Genomic DNA, 17,537 nt, shown 5'->3' with positions numbered 1-17,537 from the left:
AAATGGACTCAACAACAATGGAAAACTGAACTTTTTTCCGACGAATCCAAATTTAATTCAATCTGATGGTATAATACATGTTAGAAGACCAATGGGACAAGATTATTGCCTAAATACTGCAACTTGACAGTGAAACATGGAGGTGGGTCTTTGATGCCGTGGGAATGTTTTTCATGGGGTGGATCAGGACCTATTGTGAAAGTAAATGGATCGTTTCCAATACAAAGAAGTTTTGGAAACAAAAATGTTACTATATGCTGAGGAGGAAATGCCCCTTCGTTAAATATTTCACCATGACCGGGATCCTAAGCATACATCAGCATTCGTGACAAAATGGATCGAAGATAATTAAATTTAATTAATAAAGTGGCCCGCTCAATACCCGGATTTAAATCCGATAGAGAATTTATGGTATATTGCAAAAAAAAAGATTAAGAGGGTCCAGATTTTTCAACCAAAATCAATTATTCAAGGCCATTGAAAGGAGTGGATGCAGATTCCAAAAGGAACTATTGAGAGCTTGATAAAATCAATGCCGAAACGTTGTGAAGATGTAATTAAAAACAAGGGTTAATCTACAAAATATTTTTTTTTTTTTTTTTTTAATGATTTATTCAATTTTTTCTATTATAAAAAGTTGCATTAGTTTTTTCCAGTTCATAACTGCAATCATTTAGAAAAAAATGTTTTTTTTTAGTATTTTTTATATTTAATACATTATAAAAGTTTAATAATTTTCAGGTAACTTATGTTTTGTTTTAATAAAAAATAAATTTTTTTTCAATATTATAAAAAAATAATGAGTATCTTAATAAAAGTATGATTTTATAACCTGAGTTGCTTTAGTTTTTTCCAATACTGTATATATATATATATATATATATATATATATATATATATATATATATATATATATATATATATATATATATATATATGTTTATATATATTAAATTAGTAGAAAATCACTTAACAAAAATTTTTTTCATTTTGCACTGTGTTTCATCAACAAAGGTTCATCAGAAATGATCATCATTTGATGAATCTTTGCTGATGAAACACAGTATAAGATAAAAAAAAACTTTAGGTGATTTTCTACTAAAATATAATTGCTCTGTTTTTTTAAGAACATTGAGCACTCTATTGTGAAGAATACATTCTAAAGTTGTTTAAATATATATATAAATATATATATATGTATAAATATATATATATATATATATATATATATATATATATATATATATATATATATAAATATATGTATAAATATATATATATATATATATATATATATATATATATATATATATATATATATATATATATATATATATATATATATATATATATATATATATATATGTTTTTATATTTGTATAGATATCGATATATAGAATATATTCGAGGTTACGTATTTTGATGTAATAATACGAAATCTCTTGTACGTGTTACAGTGCTCAATATTACTGAATAATAGAGCTATATATAATTAAATTTAGATGAATAAAAACAACTGATTAGCGGGACTTAAAGTTTCATGCCCGAAAGCAATCGTCAGCCGTTAATACCCTCTAGAATCAATTTTTTTATGACTTCAAGTGCAAAAATGGCTCTTGACAGTCTAGGATTGGAACTAAGAAAGAAAATTATTGGCGATTACGTAAGTTGAATGTCACAAAAAAGTATTTGTGATAAATATCGCGTGAAAAAATGAACCGTATCAAGAATATTTTCAAAATATCATTCTACAGGGAAGTTGGCACCAGATAACAAAGGTGGAAGACCGCGTTCCACCACTTCTAGAGAGGATTATATGATCGTCAGATCCGTCAAGAAGGATCTCTGGATATCATCAGTTGAGATACAAAATTAATTAGAGCTGCCTGTATCGGACCGAATAATCAAACGACGTGCTGTTGAAGCCGGATTGTTTTCTCGACGCCCTGCAAAGAACTCGCTGATTTCACTAAAAAACCAGAAAAGACTCCTGTTTGCTACATCTCATATTAACTGGAATGTGCAGAAATGGCAAAAATTCAATGGACCGTTTCTTGTATAAAAATATCCTGAAAGATGTTATGTTACCTCATGCTGAATGGAATATGCCAATAAAATGGGTTTTTCAGCAAGACAACAATCCGAAACACACTGCAAAAGTAGTCTAGCAGTGGTTTTGAGACAACCACCAATCAGTGATGGATTGGCCGCCTCAATCTCCGGATCTCAACCCTATCGAGAACCTGTGGGAGATCGTCAACCGTAGAGTTAATCGTGAAGATGTTCGTAATAAGGATCAACTGTTTGAACAAATTTTAAAGGCCTGGGCAGCAATTCCACAAAGTTTCATTGATCACCTGATCGAATCTATGTCTCAAAGATGCAAGGCTATGAACGACAACAAAGGATTCGCCACGAAATATTGATAGCGAAATACAGCTTGGTCAACATTTTGTCGAGTTGCACTTGTTTTGTCCAGAAGTAAATCAACTTTTTTTAATACTTTTGATTAATTTAATAATTTTCGTGTACAAATAATGAATTTTGTGATTAATAAAACTTAAAGATCTTTGTCTCTAAACAGCTACATAGTTATTTCTCTAAATTGAAAAAATGCAGCACTTTCATATAAAGAAGCAAAATTAGCATTATTTGGTTGCAATCGTTTTGCCGGATACTATGTATAACTATATATAAAGATATATGATTATTTATACAGATATATATTTGTATATATCTAGATATAAATAATTTATATATATATATATATATATATATATATATATAAATATATATATATATACATATCTATGTACATATATGTATATATATATATACATATATATATATATATATATATATATATATATATATATATATATATATATATATATATATATATATATGTATATATATATATATATATGTATATATATATATATATATATATATATATATATATATACTATTAAATATATAAATACGTTTGTTTACAACAAATATTAAACAAAGTACTTATTAATTTTTGTAAAAAAGAAAATTAAAAACTTTATACATTTGCTCATATAAGTAAGTGCTACTATCAAGATAAACATCACTATTCTTTACATTAGCCACAACTTTAAAAGTTTTGAGATAAACAATGAGCCTAAATGGATTGTAAGCAACACGTGTATATGCCATTGCAAACTGAGTCGTTGTGTTTACATAACCAACCTAATTATAAAAGTTGCTGTTGTTAATGTATATTAATTTAAATATATATATATATATATATATATATATATATATATATATATATATATATTTATTTATATATCTATATATATATATATATATATATTTATATATATATATAACGTGCCCCAAATGTAGAATCAAGGTGGAGGAAGGGGCATTTTTTCAATAAATTCATATTGTTTTATTTAAACTTTATAATAAAAAATGACCAAAATATTTATTGGCTATTGTTAACTGTCTTTTATTTCCAAAAAAGACCTTTACCGAAAGCTTTTTACTGTACGGAACTTTATAAAAATACATATATACATATATATATATATATATATATATATATATATATATATATATATATATATATATATATATATATATATATATATATATATATATATAAAGTATTTATAAAGAACTCTTCCTGATGATCCAGCAATGGTGAAACGTCAAGTTGAAGAAAAAAGTTAGATAAGTATTTTTTACTAATATATATATATATATATATATATATATATATATATATATATATATATATATATATATATATATATGTATATAAATATATATATATATATATATATATATATATATATATATATATATACATATATATATATATATATATATATATATATAGTTATATATATATATATTTATATATATATATACATATAAATATATATATATTTAGTAAAACAAAGTAGTAAAATACTATAAATTATTCATTATTTTTTAAGTAATACCTCTTTAATTCACGCGTTTTACTCATGTGAGTAATTGCTCAACACTTTAAGCAAATGCTCATGAGCATGCTTTCGCGCAAAAAAGGATTTTTTTCGCGAAAAATGGAGCAATAACTTTTAAATCGCATAGTAAAAGCATTTGCTCTTTTGCATTTTCTCGGCCGATAGTTTTTTTTATTATATGCCATAGAAATTAAATTTTTTCTTTAGCATTTTAGTAAAGGGATGTGTTTTTGTTTGTTTGTTTTTTTTGACGTAAAAAATTGGCTAATAAAGATATTTAAACTGGTCAATTGAAAAAGAAATTTCATAGTATGAACATGTAATGAATAAAAATTTTTGAATGGTTTAAATTAAATAAGTTTTATCTTTCTATCGAAAGAGCAAAATGGTCTCTTTTTTATCCATACTTCAAAAAATCTTTTCTACCTAGTGAATTACCTGCTCTATTTATTGATGACATGCAAATTAAAAGGGTAAGGGCTACTAATATTTTTGGGCTTTATATTGATGAAAATCTAACATGGAAAAGGCTCATTGAAATCTTATCCTTTAAACTATCCAAAAAGTATAGGAATACAATTTAAAATAAGGAGAATGCTAAATAAACATACTTAAATTCAGCTATACCACTCTTTTATTCATTTCTATCTAAACTATGCTAACGCGGTTTGGGGTAGTGTTAGCAAAACTAAATTAGAACCACTTTATCGCCAACAGAAACTTGTTGCACAACTAATTAATTTTAAATATCGTTTTTATTTTGCTAAGCCTCTTTTATATGAAATGAATATTCTTGAATACATATCAACCTAATATTTTTAATGTATTGTGTTTTATGTTTAAATTTAAAACTCGCACATCTCCAATTTTTTTACAGTTTATATTTTATAAAAGAAATTCAATTTGGGTAATGAAAACTTTATTCTTCAACCAGTTTTCAAAACTAACTTTTGTAAATTTTTTATTTTGTTAAGAGGAGTATTTTTATGGAACAAAGTAGTTTTAAAACTTTTTGATTTTTCTCAAGAATGGAACTTTTTTATATTTAAAAGAAAATTGAAAAAAGTTATTTTCTCAATCAAAAACAGTCTTATATATTTTTAAGTTTGTTTTGTTTTATTATTAATACTCTTAAAAAATCATTTATCGTAATTTATATATACGAATTCTTTTATCTTAATTTATATATACATTTACATTCTTAACATACTTTTTGTTTTTATAATATATACTTGGATGCATATATATTTTATTTTAGGTACTTTTTATATTTTATACTAACGAGTTCTTCTATCTTAATCATGTTATATATTGAACAACGTAATAGTAATGTTCATCCGAGCGTGTTTGACGCGGTACTCTTGGCAGCCATTGCAACTGAGGTAGTAGCGAGAAAGAGTTGCAGAACTTTTCTTATAAGAAAAGTGGACAAAAGAATATGCAAATATCTAAATTACGTACACTTCAAATTATGTAATGTTAAAACATACTAAAGCATATATCAAGTTTTACAGTTTTACTTTCACTTGAAAATTGGATTGTGGCAACATCTCATTAGATTTGATAAATTTGTAGCAGTTTATTTCCGTTTTATAAAGTCTTTTATTTCTTATATAGTTTTAAAATTTTCCACAGACAAAGCTTCTATTGCAAAAAGCCGCGGTTCGAATCCTACCCTTAGCGTCTTTCTCTTTTTTTTAATCTTTTTTAATTTTTCTAAAAATCAAAATAAAACACTTTTAAAGTTTTATAGAAATAAAATAAATAACATATGTAAAGATATTATACACTATAACAAACGAAAGGGAGAGAATTTTTAAAAAAGACTAAAATTTTTAAAAACAGCAACACACCGGTAGAAATTTTATGCGGATATGTCAATATAGTAATTTTATGAATGTGCTTAGGTGATAAGTCCTAATAAGCTGCGGATGGTCTAAAAAAGTTATGGTCTGTAACTTAATAAAGAAAAAAATTACTAAGTCCGTTCTGCTACTCCAGAAGGTGTTGCTGTGGAGGCAAATAAAAAATAGCCCGTTGCTAGCGAAAACTTTATTTTACCAATTAAAGTCATTTTTGCTATATTTGTATTTTTGCTATAAACATATATGCCTAGATTGAAAAAATTGAAAATGTTTTTCTCCCTGTTAACCGTTTTGTGGTCCTCTTTTGCTTTGTTAATTTGATAGTGCCTTGATAAATGGTTGATATTTTATTTTATTTGTCTTGATCGTTGAAAAACGCCGCAAGAAATGTCACGTATTTATGTTATAGATATGTTCAGTATTTATTACGTATTTATGTTATAGTTATGTTCAGACTGTTGTAATTGTAATAAAAACAATAACAAAAAAAAGAATATTGTTACTGTAACAAATTTTTTAAAGCATTACAATACTTGTGATTTTCAATTGTTTTAATACTGTAATACAATAACAATAAATATTTTATTGTAATTTATCTTCATAATACAATAACAATTTCTGAAGAAAAAAATATATTGTAATGACCTACTACAATAACAGTAGTTATTGTATTGTAATTTATCTTTATAATACAATAACATTTATTGTTATTGTAATAAAAAAAAATTACTGTAATGTCAAAATTTAATAAATGTTTTAACAGTCCAGTCTGCGAAATATGTGACCTTGAAATCGGGTACAACTAAAATGTAATTATTGATTCTAATTCTATTTTATTTACTGAACGTCACTTTTCTTCGTTGCAAACTCTATATAGCTTTATAAGAGTGAGTTTGATCTGACCTGTACTTCTTTTACTGGTGGGGATAGGCATAATCAATTACTACCATTTCTTCCTCTTAGTTATTTGCTTTTACATTAGGCACCTATCCAATTGTTTCGAAACTTACTCAAATAACACTTACTTTAATATAACTCTGTCTCTTGTTTCCCTAAGGCTCTAATGGCTGTATGTGTTTCATGAAGTAACTGAACTTTTGGATCTAGTGGCAAAGCTATAACAGAATTTTGTCAAGTTTCAATTTTGCCTCATTTTTCAAAAATGAACCCCTACAAAATTTACTGCCCAGCCGGCATTTCTACGTTGTTTCAACGTTGAAATTCGGTTGAAGCGTTGTTTCAACATTGTTCAACTATGTTTCAACGTTAAAACAACGTTACGATGTAAACGTTGTTTATTTAACGTTGCTTCAACGTTAAATCAACGTTCACAAAAAAACTTAAAAAAAAACCGTCCGTTGAATTGGCGCTTAAAGTAAAAATAATAGTTAGAGCGAAAAAGTAATAATGCAATATTTTAGTATAATGTGCAAAACAGAGGGTGTTTATGTTTGAAATTTTGACTTTTGAATTTTCAAAAACGTTTTATTTAGTATTCAAATTTCTACTTGTTCTTACGACAAAAGAAATTAATGACTTATATAAGAAACTTGCAAAAATGCCACTCTAATGTTGTAGCTCTGGCAGAATCATCTTCTAGTAGTGAAGAAGAGAAAGTCCAAAAAAATAATGACAACTCAAAATTTACACAAAAAATCAGTTAAGTAGAAGAAGACAAAAATTTGGAAAGCGATTATGAAAGTAAAGAATTTCTTTATGATTATTTGTCTCAAACTGACAATGACACTGTGTTTTTCTCCGAAGAAATTGATAAAAACGATGTTTGTTTTAATCATAAACTCGCAAATTGGCAGTAGAGCACTGCTGTTCACGTGAATAAGTAAACGAGCAGTTAGCTACACTGATAGCAGAAGCCTTATGCTATCTGCGGAAACAGCTTTTTGTATACCAGTTTGAAGATCAAAATAACAGTATTGACCACCACACTTGCTTTCTACAGTAACTGATTTTGGAGTCTCAAGCAAAGTTGTTTTATCTTTCCATGAGGATAAGAAAAAAGGTAACAAAGTACCAAAATTAGATAACGTTGATAAGTTATTGATGGCCGAAGGCAGTATGTTATTAATTATTTTTATGTAAATTTTTGTTTAATTTTATTAGGTTTGTATAAATATTCAACAAAAGTTGTATTGTGAAACTATTTTAAGTTATAGAGTTTCAAAAGAGAGTGTTCTATTTTCTTACTGATAAAAGAAATCCCAAAACACAGTGAGAAAGCCTGATTATAGTAATGAATTTATAAGCCAAATAAGTTTTATTTTGTCGGTAGCTATATTTGTTGAAGTGGACAAGATATTAGATGACAAAAATAACACAATCATCATTCCTGATGAAAATCATCAGTCCTGATGAAAACTTGCTCCTGAGTGAGTTTTAATAAGTATTTTATAAAATAGTTATGTCATTTAGTTTCAGAACTATTTTTAATTTTATGTCTACAGCTTTATGTCAAAACTTATAAAAACTTATAACTGTATATATTAGAACAATGGCTTCTTATTTGGTATTATAATTTCAATGGTTTAAGGGCAATTAATGTTAAGTGTCTACAGTTTCATTTTCATTAACATGATGATGATACATTATGAGCGAAATTAGGCAATTTTTACAACCAGATGCTATTCCTGGTGTTAACTTGTTATTCAGATCAGGACTGATTATATTTTTCTTGTTTTACTAACAGAAGTTTACCAGACTATATGGTGCTTTAAAAGGTATACCTTTGTAAGATATATAAAACTTTTTTATTTCTATTTACAGCTTCTTCTATTGAATACTATGAAGCGACTGAAACATTAATTGATGGCATTTTGTTTGACTTCTTAAAATACGCTCCATTTCGAAAATGTGGCAGAAAAGAAAGGAAATTAGATAGATTGTTGTAAATATTTACTGATATTTCAATAAAGAAATATTTTCTTGTTGTCTATTAGTAATATGTTTTTGTTTTAGAAAAGATAAATATTTTTACTTAAAATTTATTAAGAAAAAAAATTATGTGAAAAAATGCGAAAGACTTTTAAAAAAATTTTAACAAAATGTTTCTCAGCAATAATACAAAAAGTAGTTATTTTTATTACAAACAAATACCATTTTTAAAATCTCTAAGAAAATATGCTTCTTTTGAGACCCAGGTTGACATACTTTTGAATAACTTTTTTTTCGACAATATTAGGGACTTTACCTTAAATACTAAAGATTTGAACCCAAATATCTTTACAACTTGATGTGATGGTGAAAAACGGTTTGCATATTTGAAATCAGCATATTTAATTTGTTTTAAAAAACCGCCTAGTTAACAAGATGTGCACAATAAAATTTTATTTGTTTATCAGTGTAATTTATTATTTATTGAGATGTTTTTTTTTTAATTTTTGTTGCTTTTATATTATCAATCAAACTAAGTTATTGTTGTGTGATATTTTATAATAAACTTTATATTATATTTGTATTAATAATGAATATTATCTATTTTTGTTCAAAATTCTGTATTACTCTTATGTAGTTAATTATGTTTTAGCAACCTGGGATTCTTTCATTATTTTTCTTTGATGACTTGAATTATTTGAACATAATATATTTAGAACTATGCAGGTTAATAGAATAATAAATATATTCATAAAAAGTAATTTAAAATATAATAAATTTATAAAATAAAGAAAATCTTATCTTTGCTAATAATGTCTACTAATATTATTGTTTAGCAAGTATCATGGTTATAAAATGTCAAGATTTAGCTGGATTAACTAGGCCTTTACGTACACTTATATTATGGTTTCTTTGTTTTTTATTAGTTCATATAATATTTTCAAAATCAAATATGTAGAAAGGAGCTGTTTGGAATGAAGATTTACAAGGAGAAGAAGGTGTAATTCTATCTAATTGGATTTGTAATAAAACTGTTTATTAGCCTCCAGGTATCAAAGCATTGACTGCACTAAAATGCTGAGAAGAATCTGTGTAAGTTTCCACAAAGTATAACTAAATTCTCTTCAGGTATTACATCTATATATTACAATTATTATTTTTTAACTAATTTTGTTAAAAAGACTTATTTTGTTGATACAAAGTATATAACTATTCATATAACTGTTCATATAACTATTTCAATTCCACAGAAAGCAAACAGGATTGTGAAAAATTTGAATTTACAACTACAAAAGAAAAATGTTATAATGAGAATGTCTATTTACGATAAAGAAAACATAAACAAATAAAATTTCCCAAGTAGGTATTAGTTTTATGTGCTTGGATTTCATAAGTTTCAATTTTTATACCTAAGAATAAAAATGTTTTTGTAATTTATACCATAAATTAGTAATTATATTTTACAGGTTCAGTTATCAAAGATCGTTCATTGATCAAGTCTATAGGTAAATATATATATACATATATAAATATAAATATAAGAAGTTAGATAAGTGTTTTTTACTAATTTATTATTGCTCTGTTTTCTAAGAACATTGAGCACTCTATTTGTAAAATACACTAACACAATTTACATATATATATATTATATATATATATATATATATATATATATATATATATATATATATATATATATATATATATACATATATATATATATATATATATATATATATATATATATATATATATATATATATATATATATATATAGAACCCTTAGATGTTGTCCAAAAGTTTTTTCCATATTTTGTTGACAAAAAGTAAAAATTAAAATGCAAGACCGGAATTTTTTTTTTTAATAATGATAGACTGCCTGCCCCAACCAAACCCTCAGTCGATGTAGCAGCACTCCCTTGTGGGTCAGGCTATTTGTCAGTCGATGTAGCAGCACTCCCTTGCGAGTCAGGCTATTTGTCAGTCGATGTAGCAGCACTCCCTTGCGAGTCAGGCTATTTGTCAGTCGATGTAGCAGCACTCCCTTGCGAGTCAGGCTATAAGATAGTTGATGTAGCATCACTCCGCGCATGATTTACAGTAAAAAAAATAAAAATAAAAACATTTTATTTAAAAAAATAAAAATAAAAACATTGTTTATATTGTTAAAAACATTCAAAACCTTTTAAAAACATTCAGAATGTTTTTAAAAACATTCCGGTCAATTAAATTTGCGTTTTTGTGGTTTTTTTAAAAAACGATTAATTTGTAATTAAATTAATGGTTTTTACTTTCGTCCAACACGGAAATGTTGGACGAAAGTTAAAAGTAATTAAAAGTGACGTATATGTTGGCGTAAGAATCACTTTTTTCCTTCCGCTCTTCCCAAAGCCAACAAACTATAGATCTATATATATATATATATATATATATATATATATATATATATATATATATATATATATATATATATATATATATATATATATATATAGACAACCCGTAGATGTTGTCCGAAAGTTTTTTCCATATTTTGTTGACAAAAAATAACAATAATAATTATAATAATATATATATATATATATATATATATATATATATATATATATATATATATGTATATATATATATATATAGACAACCCGTAGATATTGTCCGAAAGTTTTTTCCATATTTTGTTGACAAAAAGTAAAAAGTAAAATGCAAGACCGGAATTATTTTTTTTTATTAATTGATAGACTGTCTGCCCCAACCAAACCCTCAGTCGATGTAGCAACACTCCCTTGCGGGTCAGGCTAAAAGATAGTAGATGTAGCAGCACTCCCTAGCGGGTCAGGCTCTTTGTCAGTCGCTGTAGCAGCACTCCCTTGCGAGTCAAGCTATTTGTCAGTCGATGTAGCAGCACTCCATTGCGAGTCAGGCTATAAGATAGTCGATGTAGCAACACTCCGCGCATGATTTACAGTTAAAAAAAAAAAACGTCTTATTAAAAAAATTTAAAATAAAAACATTTTATTAAAAAAAATAAAAATAAAAACATTGTTTATATTGTTTAAAACATTCAGAATGTTTTTAAAACATTCTGGTCAATTAAATTTGCGCTTTTGTGGTTTTTTTTAAAAACGATTTATTTGTAATTAAATTAATGACGTGTGTTGGTGTAAGAATCACTTTTTTCCTTCTGCTCTTCCCAAAGACAATAAACTATAGATCTATTTATATATATATATATATATATATATATATATATATATATATATATATATATATATATATATATATATATATATATATATATATATATATATAAACAACTTTTAAATGTATTCTACAAAATAGAGTGCTCAATGTTCTTTAAAGAACAGAGCAATTATGTATTAGTAGAAAATCACTTTACAAATTTTTTTTTTTTATTTTACACTGTGTTTCATCAATAGAGACTCATCAAATATGCTTTTACACTGTGTTTTAATAATAAAGACTCATCATTACTGATATGTCTTTATTGATGAAACTCAGTGTAAATAAAAAAAAAGTTTTGTTATATGATTTTCTACTAAAGATATATATGTATATATATATATATATATATATCTTTCTACTGCATATATATATGTATGTATATATATATATATATATATATATATATATATATATATATATATATATATATATATATATATATATATATATATATATATATATGTATATATATATATATATATATATATATATATATATATATATATATATATATATATATATAAATATATATATATATATATATATATGTATATATATATATATGTATATATATATATATATGTGCAAATATATATATATATATATATATATATGTGTAGATGTATATAAATATATACATGTATATATATATATATATATATATATATATATATATATATATGTGTGTGTATATGTATATATGTGTATATATATATTCCCCTGAAAGCTCAAGGGATTATTAAAAATTGCTTCAGCAAATGCATGCTATTTTAGATGAAAAATTACTTTATTGACCTCTGTCCAAGCCCCATAAGTGTAAAAACGTGGACGTTAAATCTAAATTAAAACAAAAAAAATCCTTTATATTAGGTGCAAAATTTCCTCTAAAATCCTATATGTCTTATAAAAATTTTATGTGGCCACCCCGATAATTACTTTTGAATGTTAGAAAAATTTAATATTTTGATTATTAATTTATTTAGAAAAAAGTTTCTTTCATTTAAATTAAATATTTGAAAACATTTTTAATAATCATCTAACAGCGGGGCTGTCCCGAACGGGGGGTGTAAGGGGTGTCCCACCACTCCCAAAGCTGTCATATAAGCATTTAAGTTGACACATTTAGCAAGTTTTGTACTATGGTTGGCTAATTGCAAATATTGATGTTTTTTTTTTTGTGTGTGTTTCTCTCTAGTTGGCAAAAAATATATCCAATCACCCTCCTTCCCTCCCCATGAGAGAGCACTTCGGGACGGCTCTGTCTAACAGTTAAATTACCTTTTTAAAATTCAGAGTTTTTTTGAAAAAATTTTATGACCTCCACGGATATGAAGGGCAAAGGTGGAAAAATACACTTAGAAACACTAATTTATATGACTTTGTAAATGGAATATCTATTTAAGTTGTAACACCTTTCCATTCATTATATTTTTTTCAAGTTTGTCTTTTTTGATTTTTTTAAAATTCTGTGATTACAAAACGTTTTTTAACAGCCGGTTTAACGTTGATAAATCAATGTTACAAAAACTGTCATTCTTAACGTTGTTTCAACGTAAGTTTAACGTTATTTTAACGTTTTTTTGCGTCGAATCGACGTTGATACAACGTTTGAACCTAACGTCGATTTAACGTTGATAAATCAACGTTGAAAAAAACTTTTATTCTAAATGTTAAATCGACATAAATTCAACGTTAGGTTTCAACGTAAGTTCAACGTTATTTTAACGTTGTTTGCCGGCAGGGTGGTACGGTCTGATAGGTAATTAACAAAATGAAAATGTAGAAAATTATTTTGCAAAACAAAACTAGGTCACATTTTAGACAGTCTAATCGATATTTACCCCGGTCAATGGTTCTCTGATTCCATAACGCTGTAATTTATTACATATTAGCCGTTAATTATATTCAAAAAAAAACTTATTTTCACGCCCTTTATTTAGTTAATTAATTATTTTAGACGTCATCTTCCGGTGAAACATTTCAATTCAGTTTAAACAAAATTATAAAAAAATCAAAAATTTCACCTTACAAAGTAAATAATTATGCTATTACAAGCATATGATAACTATATATTTGTATGATTTTGAATGAATATTATTAATGTTAACTCTAAATAAATTATTATTTAAACAGTTATATTATTAAACTCAAAATGGTTAAAATTTATATATGTAAATGGTTGTTAGAAATGGGTGCCACGAGCGCCCCTGAACTTTATATTTATTAAGTTGATATAATATATATATATACTTCTTTGGCTTTCCGGGCTTAACTTCACTTAAAATAAATAAAATTTATAATCTATAAATGACTGCTAAAAACGAGCATCGCGTGCACCTCTGAATTTTCCAGTGCCTAAATAATTATTAATGCGCGGAAAAAGAATCTAGTTACTTTAAAATACAATAGCTATTGGACTTTGAAATAGTAAGGCAATACACCACAATACTTATTGTAATTGTTTTTATCCCAGCAAAACAATGTGAAAGTTACTGTAATTGTTTTATATCACAGTAACGCAAAATAATAGTTTTTGATTTTCAATGTATTGTTAGAAAAAAAAATACAATATTTATTGTAACTGTTTTTAATCACAGCAATACAATAACAATAAATAATGTTTTGATGTCCCTAGTATTGGGATGCATTATTATTGTATTGTAAGGTGTTATTGTATTTAATTTTTACAATTACAATTACAATTACAATAGTCTGAACCCTAAGAGATATTTATGTTAAATATTTATGCAATCAATAAGGTTAATCTGCGTATCTAAGACATTAAAAAACGGTTCTTTATAAAGTAAGGTGTTTTTATTCAATCGAGACTTTTACTTTTAAAATAAATAAATGTTGTAAGAGTTCTAATGATCTCTGAGCATGCGAGTAATACGTGCTTATTTATATTTTTTATTGCTCTAAGAGCAATGTTTAAAGGAATTATTTTTTATCATTTATTAAAAAAACAATAAAGTAAAGAAACAGAGGATCGATAAATAATTAAATTAATATAAAAAACCCAGATGTGAAATAAAATCCTCTTATCCTGTATTATATGAGTTATGTCATTTATATATATATATATATATATATGTATAAATATTTCCTTTTTACATTAATATTTTTTTATGTAAATTTGAACGTGACTGTTTTATGTATTATTTTGTACGTACTACAAATATTTTATAAATATTAAGTATCTATCAGTTTTAATAACTTGATTTACCTACATATTAATACGCCTATTTAATGTTATTCACTGTTTAACTTTACTATAAAATTATAAATAAATGTTTTTTGTTGATGGTTGTTTGTTTTTTTCAAATTTTTATAGCCTGTTTCCTTTTCTTTAGATAAAATAAGACTGTTATTTGTGAACATGTAAGTGTATTTACATAAATTTGCTTATATTTCAGTATATTTTATATTTCTCTGTATCTGTTTATTTTCTTTTAGATCAAAAAAATAAGTTATAGAAAATAGTAAAATAGAAAATAGAGAAATGTAGTAAAAAGAAAAGAAATTATATTCGAAGTTGTCAAAAATATGTTGAGTTATGCTTCTTTTTAAGGTATCTGAATATATATTTAAATTTTTTAATTTGTTCTTAAATGGCTTCATCTTTTTCAATACTTTAGATAAAAATACACTAACTGACATAGTGAAAAAATATGGATATTATTAAATCCTAAATTACATTTTCAGAGGTTTTTATTTTAAATAATAATTGTAACAAAATGTTTTAACTTTTATTTACTAATTTTTGACCTCAATGGTAAACCAGTGGTTAAGCTTATGAGTTGAATTGTAGAGGTTGATATATATTATATTTATTCTAAAGCAATTGCATTTGATTTTTCTTTTCAAATACATTGCTTAACATAAGGCACTTTGATATTGTTTTTTTCTTTTTTTCTTTTAATTAGTTAAATAAAAATGTTTTATAAATGAGAAACCAAGTAAGATTCAACATTGTGTTTTCGTTTTTATTACCAAATAATATCTTTGTTATTAGGATTGCAGGTTTTTGTTGATTTTTACTTGAACATTATTATTTATCTTTTTGTAGATATGTTTACCACTTTGTAAATATGTTTACCCCTCCAGACTATTAATATTTTGATATTTTTATTTAACTTCTTTTCTCTTTTTTTTTTGGATGGTCGATATTAGGCTTAAATAAGTTATTAGAAGAAATACTATCAACTTAAAAATAATTGATAATTTATTGAAAGGATTAGAACTAGGCAAGCTGAAGTTAATTATCATCAAAATATAAAAAATGCTGCTTGGTAAGAAGAAATTAATTTATACCTAAAGTAGTACATCATGGTTAGAGGAGTTAAAAGTAATTATCACATAAATACATGAGATAAATAAAAGCCTAGATGAGGTTAATCATCCTCAAAGTGTACAAAATGCTGCTAGACAATTAGAATATATTGTATAGCAAGAAGTGATACTATTCTAGATTATAATTATTTAGGAGAAATGAGCTGGATCTGTCGGCATTGCTGTGTTTAAAAATTTCTTGATAAAACACATTTTTTATGTTGCCATAATAGAAAGGTAGTTTTGCTTCTATTTTCACTATTTCTGCAAGATTTACAGGAAGTTTTATATATATATATATATATATATATATATATATATATATATATATATATATATATATATATATATATATATATATATATATATATATATATATAATATATATATATATATGTATATATATATATATATACATACATATATATATATGTATATATATATATATATATATATAAATATATATATATAGATAGATATATACATATATATATATATATATATATATATATATATATATATATATATATATATATATATATATATATATATATATATATATATATATATATATATATATATATGTATATATATATATATATATATATATATATATATATATATATATATCATAATTCTAATATCAATTTTTAAAAATACATTAGAATTTGATATGCCTGCATTTATTTTGCTTTATTTACTGATAATGTGGTTTAACCAATAAATCATAGGCCACCATGTTTTAAAATATGTGGTCAAGTTTTTCATTGTGTAGATAATCTTAGGCCAGATCAAGATATTCCCCTAACATTATCAACTGTATATCTCTGACCCACTTGCAGCAGTAAATTTAAGAAAGCGATAACATCGCAATCAACTTTGCTTACATAATTTAATAGTTCATTTGCAAACTATAAATACTTAAGTTTCTGTTGTATTCGTTGAAGATGGTGCTGCACCTGCTTCCAGGCAAGTTATTTACCTAAAAGGTCATTTAAAAGTTTTATTGAGAATGTCAGCTAACTTAGATCCTACGGTTTATTCACCTTTTTTTTTCCAAGAGATGGCATAATTGGTGCACAATCCTAAACATGCAACATTGGTTAGAAAATCTCATTTTTACAATAAATTTTACGTTGAAATATAGTCTTTGATTAGAAAAGATTGCAATTTGTATGATTCTTTTATGTTTATTTATTATTCAGTTGTAACCATAGTTATATTA

General features: G+C 24.8%; 1 protein-coding gene across 1 annotated transcript in view; it reads right to left on the bottom strand.

Annotated features, from left to right (window-relative positions):
• LOC136080066 (uncharacterized) overlaps nucleotides 1-17,537 on the bottom strand; it is a 126,070-nt gene that overhangs the window by 65,790 nt on the left and 42,743 nt on the right. Inside the window, exon 5 of the mRNA XM_065796680.1 lies at nucleotides 3,056-3,216. Coding sequence (XP_065652752.1) covers nucleotides 3,056-3,216 — 161 coding nt within the window. The remainder of the gene's footprint in view (nucleotides 1-3,055; nucleotides 3,217-17,537) is intronic.

Source organism: Hydra vulgaris, chromosome 05 (genome assembly GCF_038396675.1).
Source record: "Hydra vulgaris chromosome 05, alternate assembly HydraT2T_AEP".
In the NCBI taxonomy this organism is placed as follows: domain Eukaryota; kingdom Metazoa; phylum Cnidaria; class Hydrozoa; order Anthoathecata; family Hydridae; genus Hydra; species Hydra vulgaris.
Note: the sequence above shows the minus strand (reverse complement) of the source record. Positions and strands in the feature narration are given on the sequence as shown.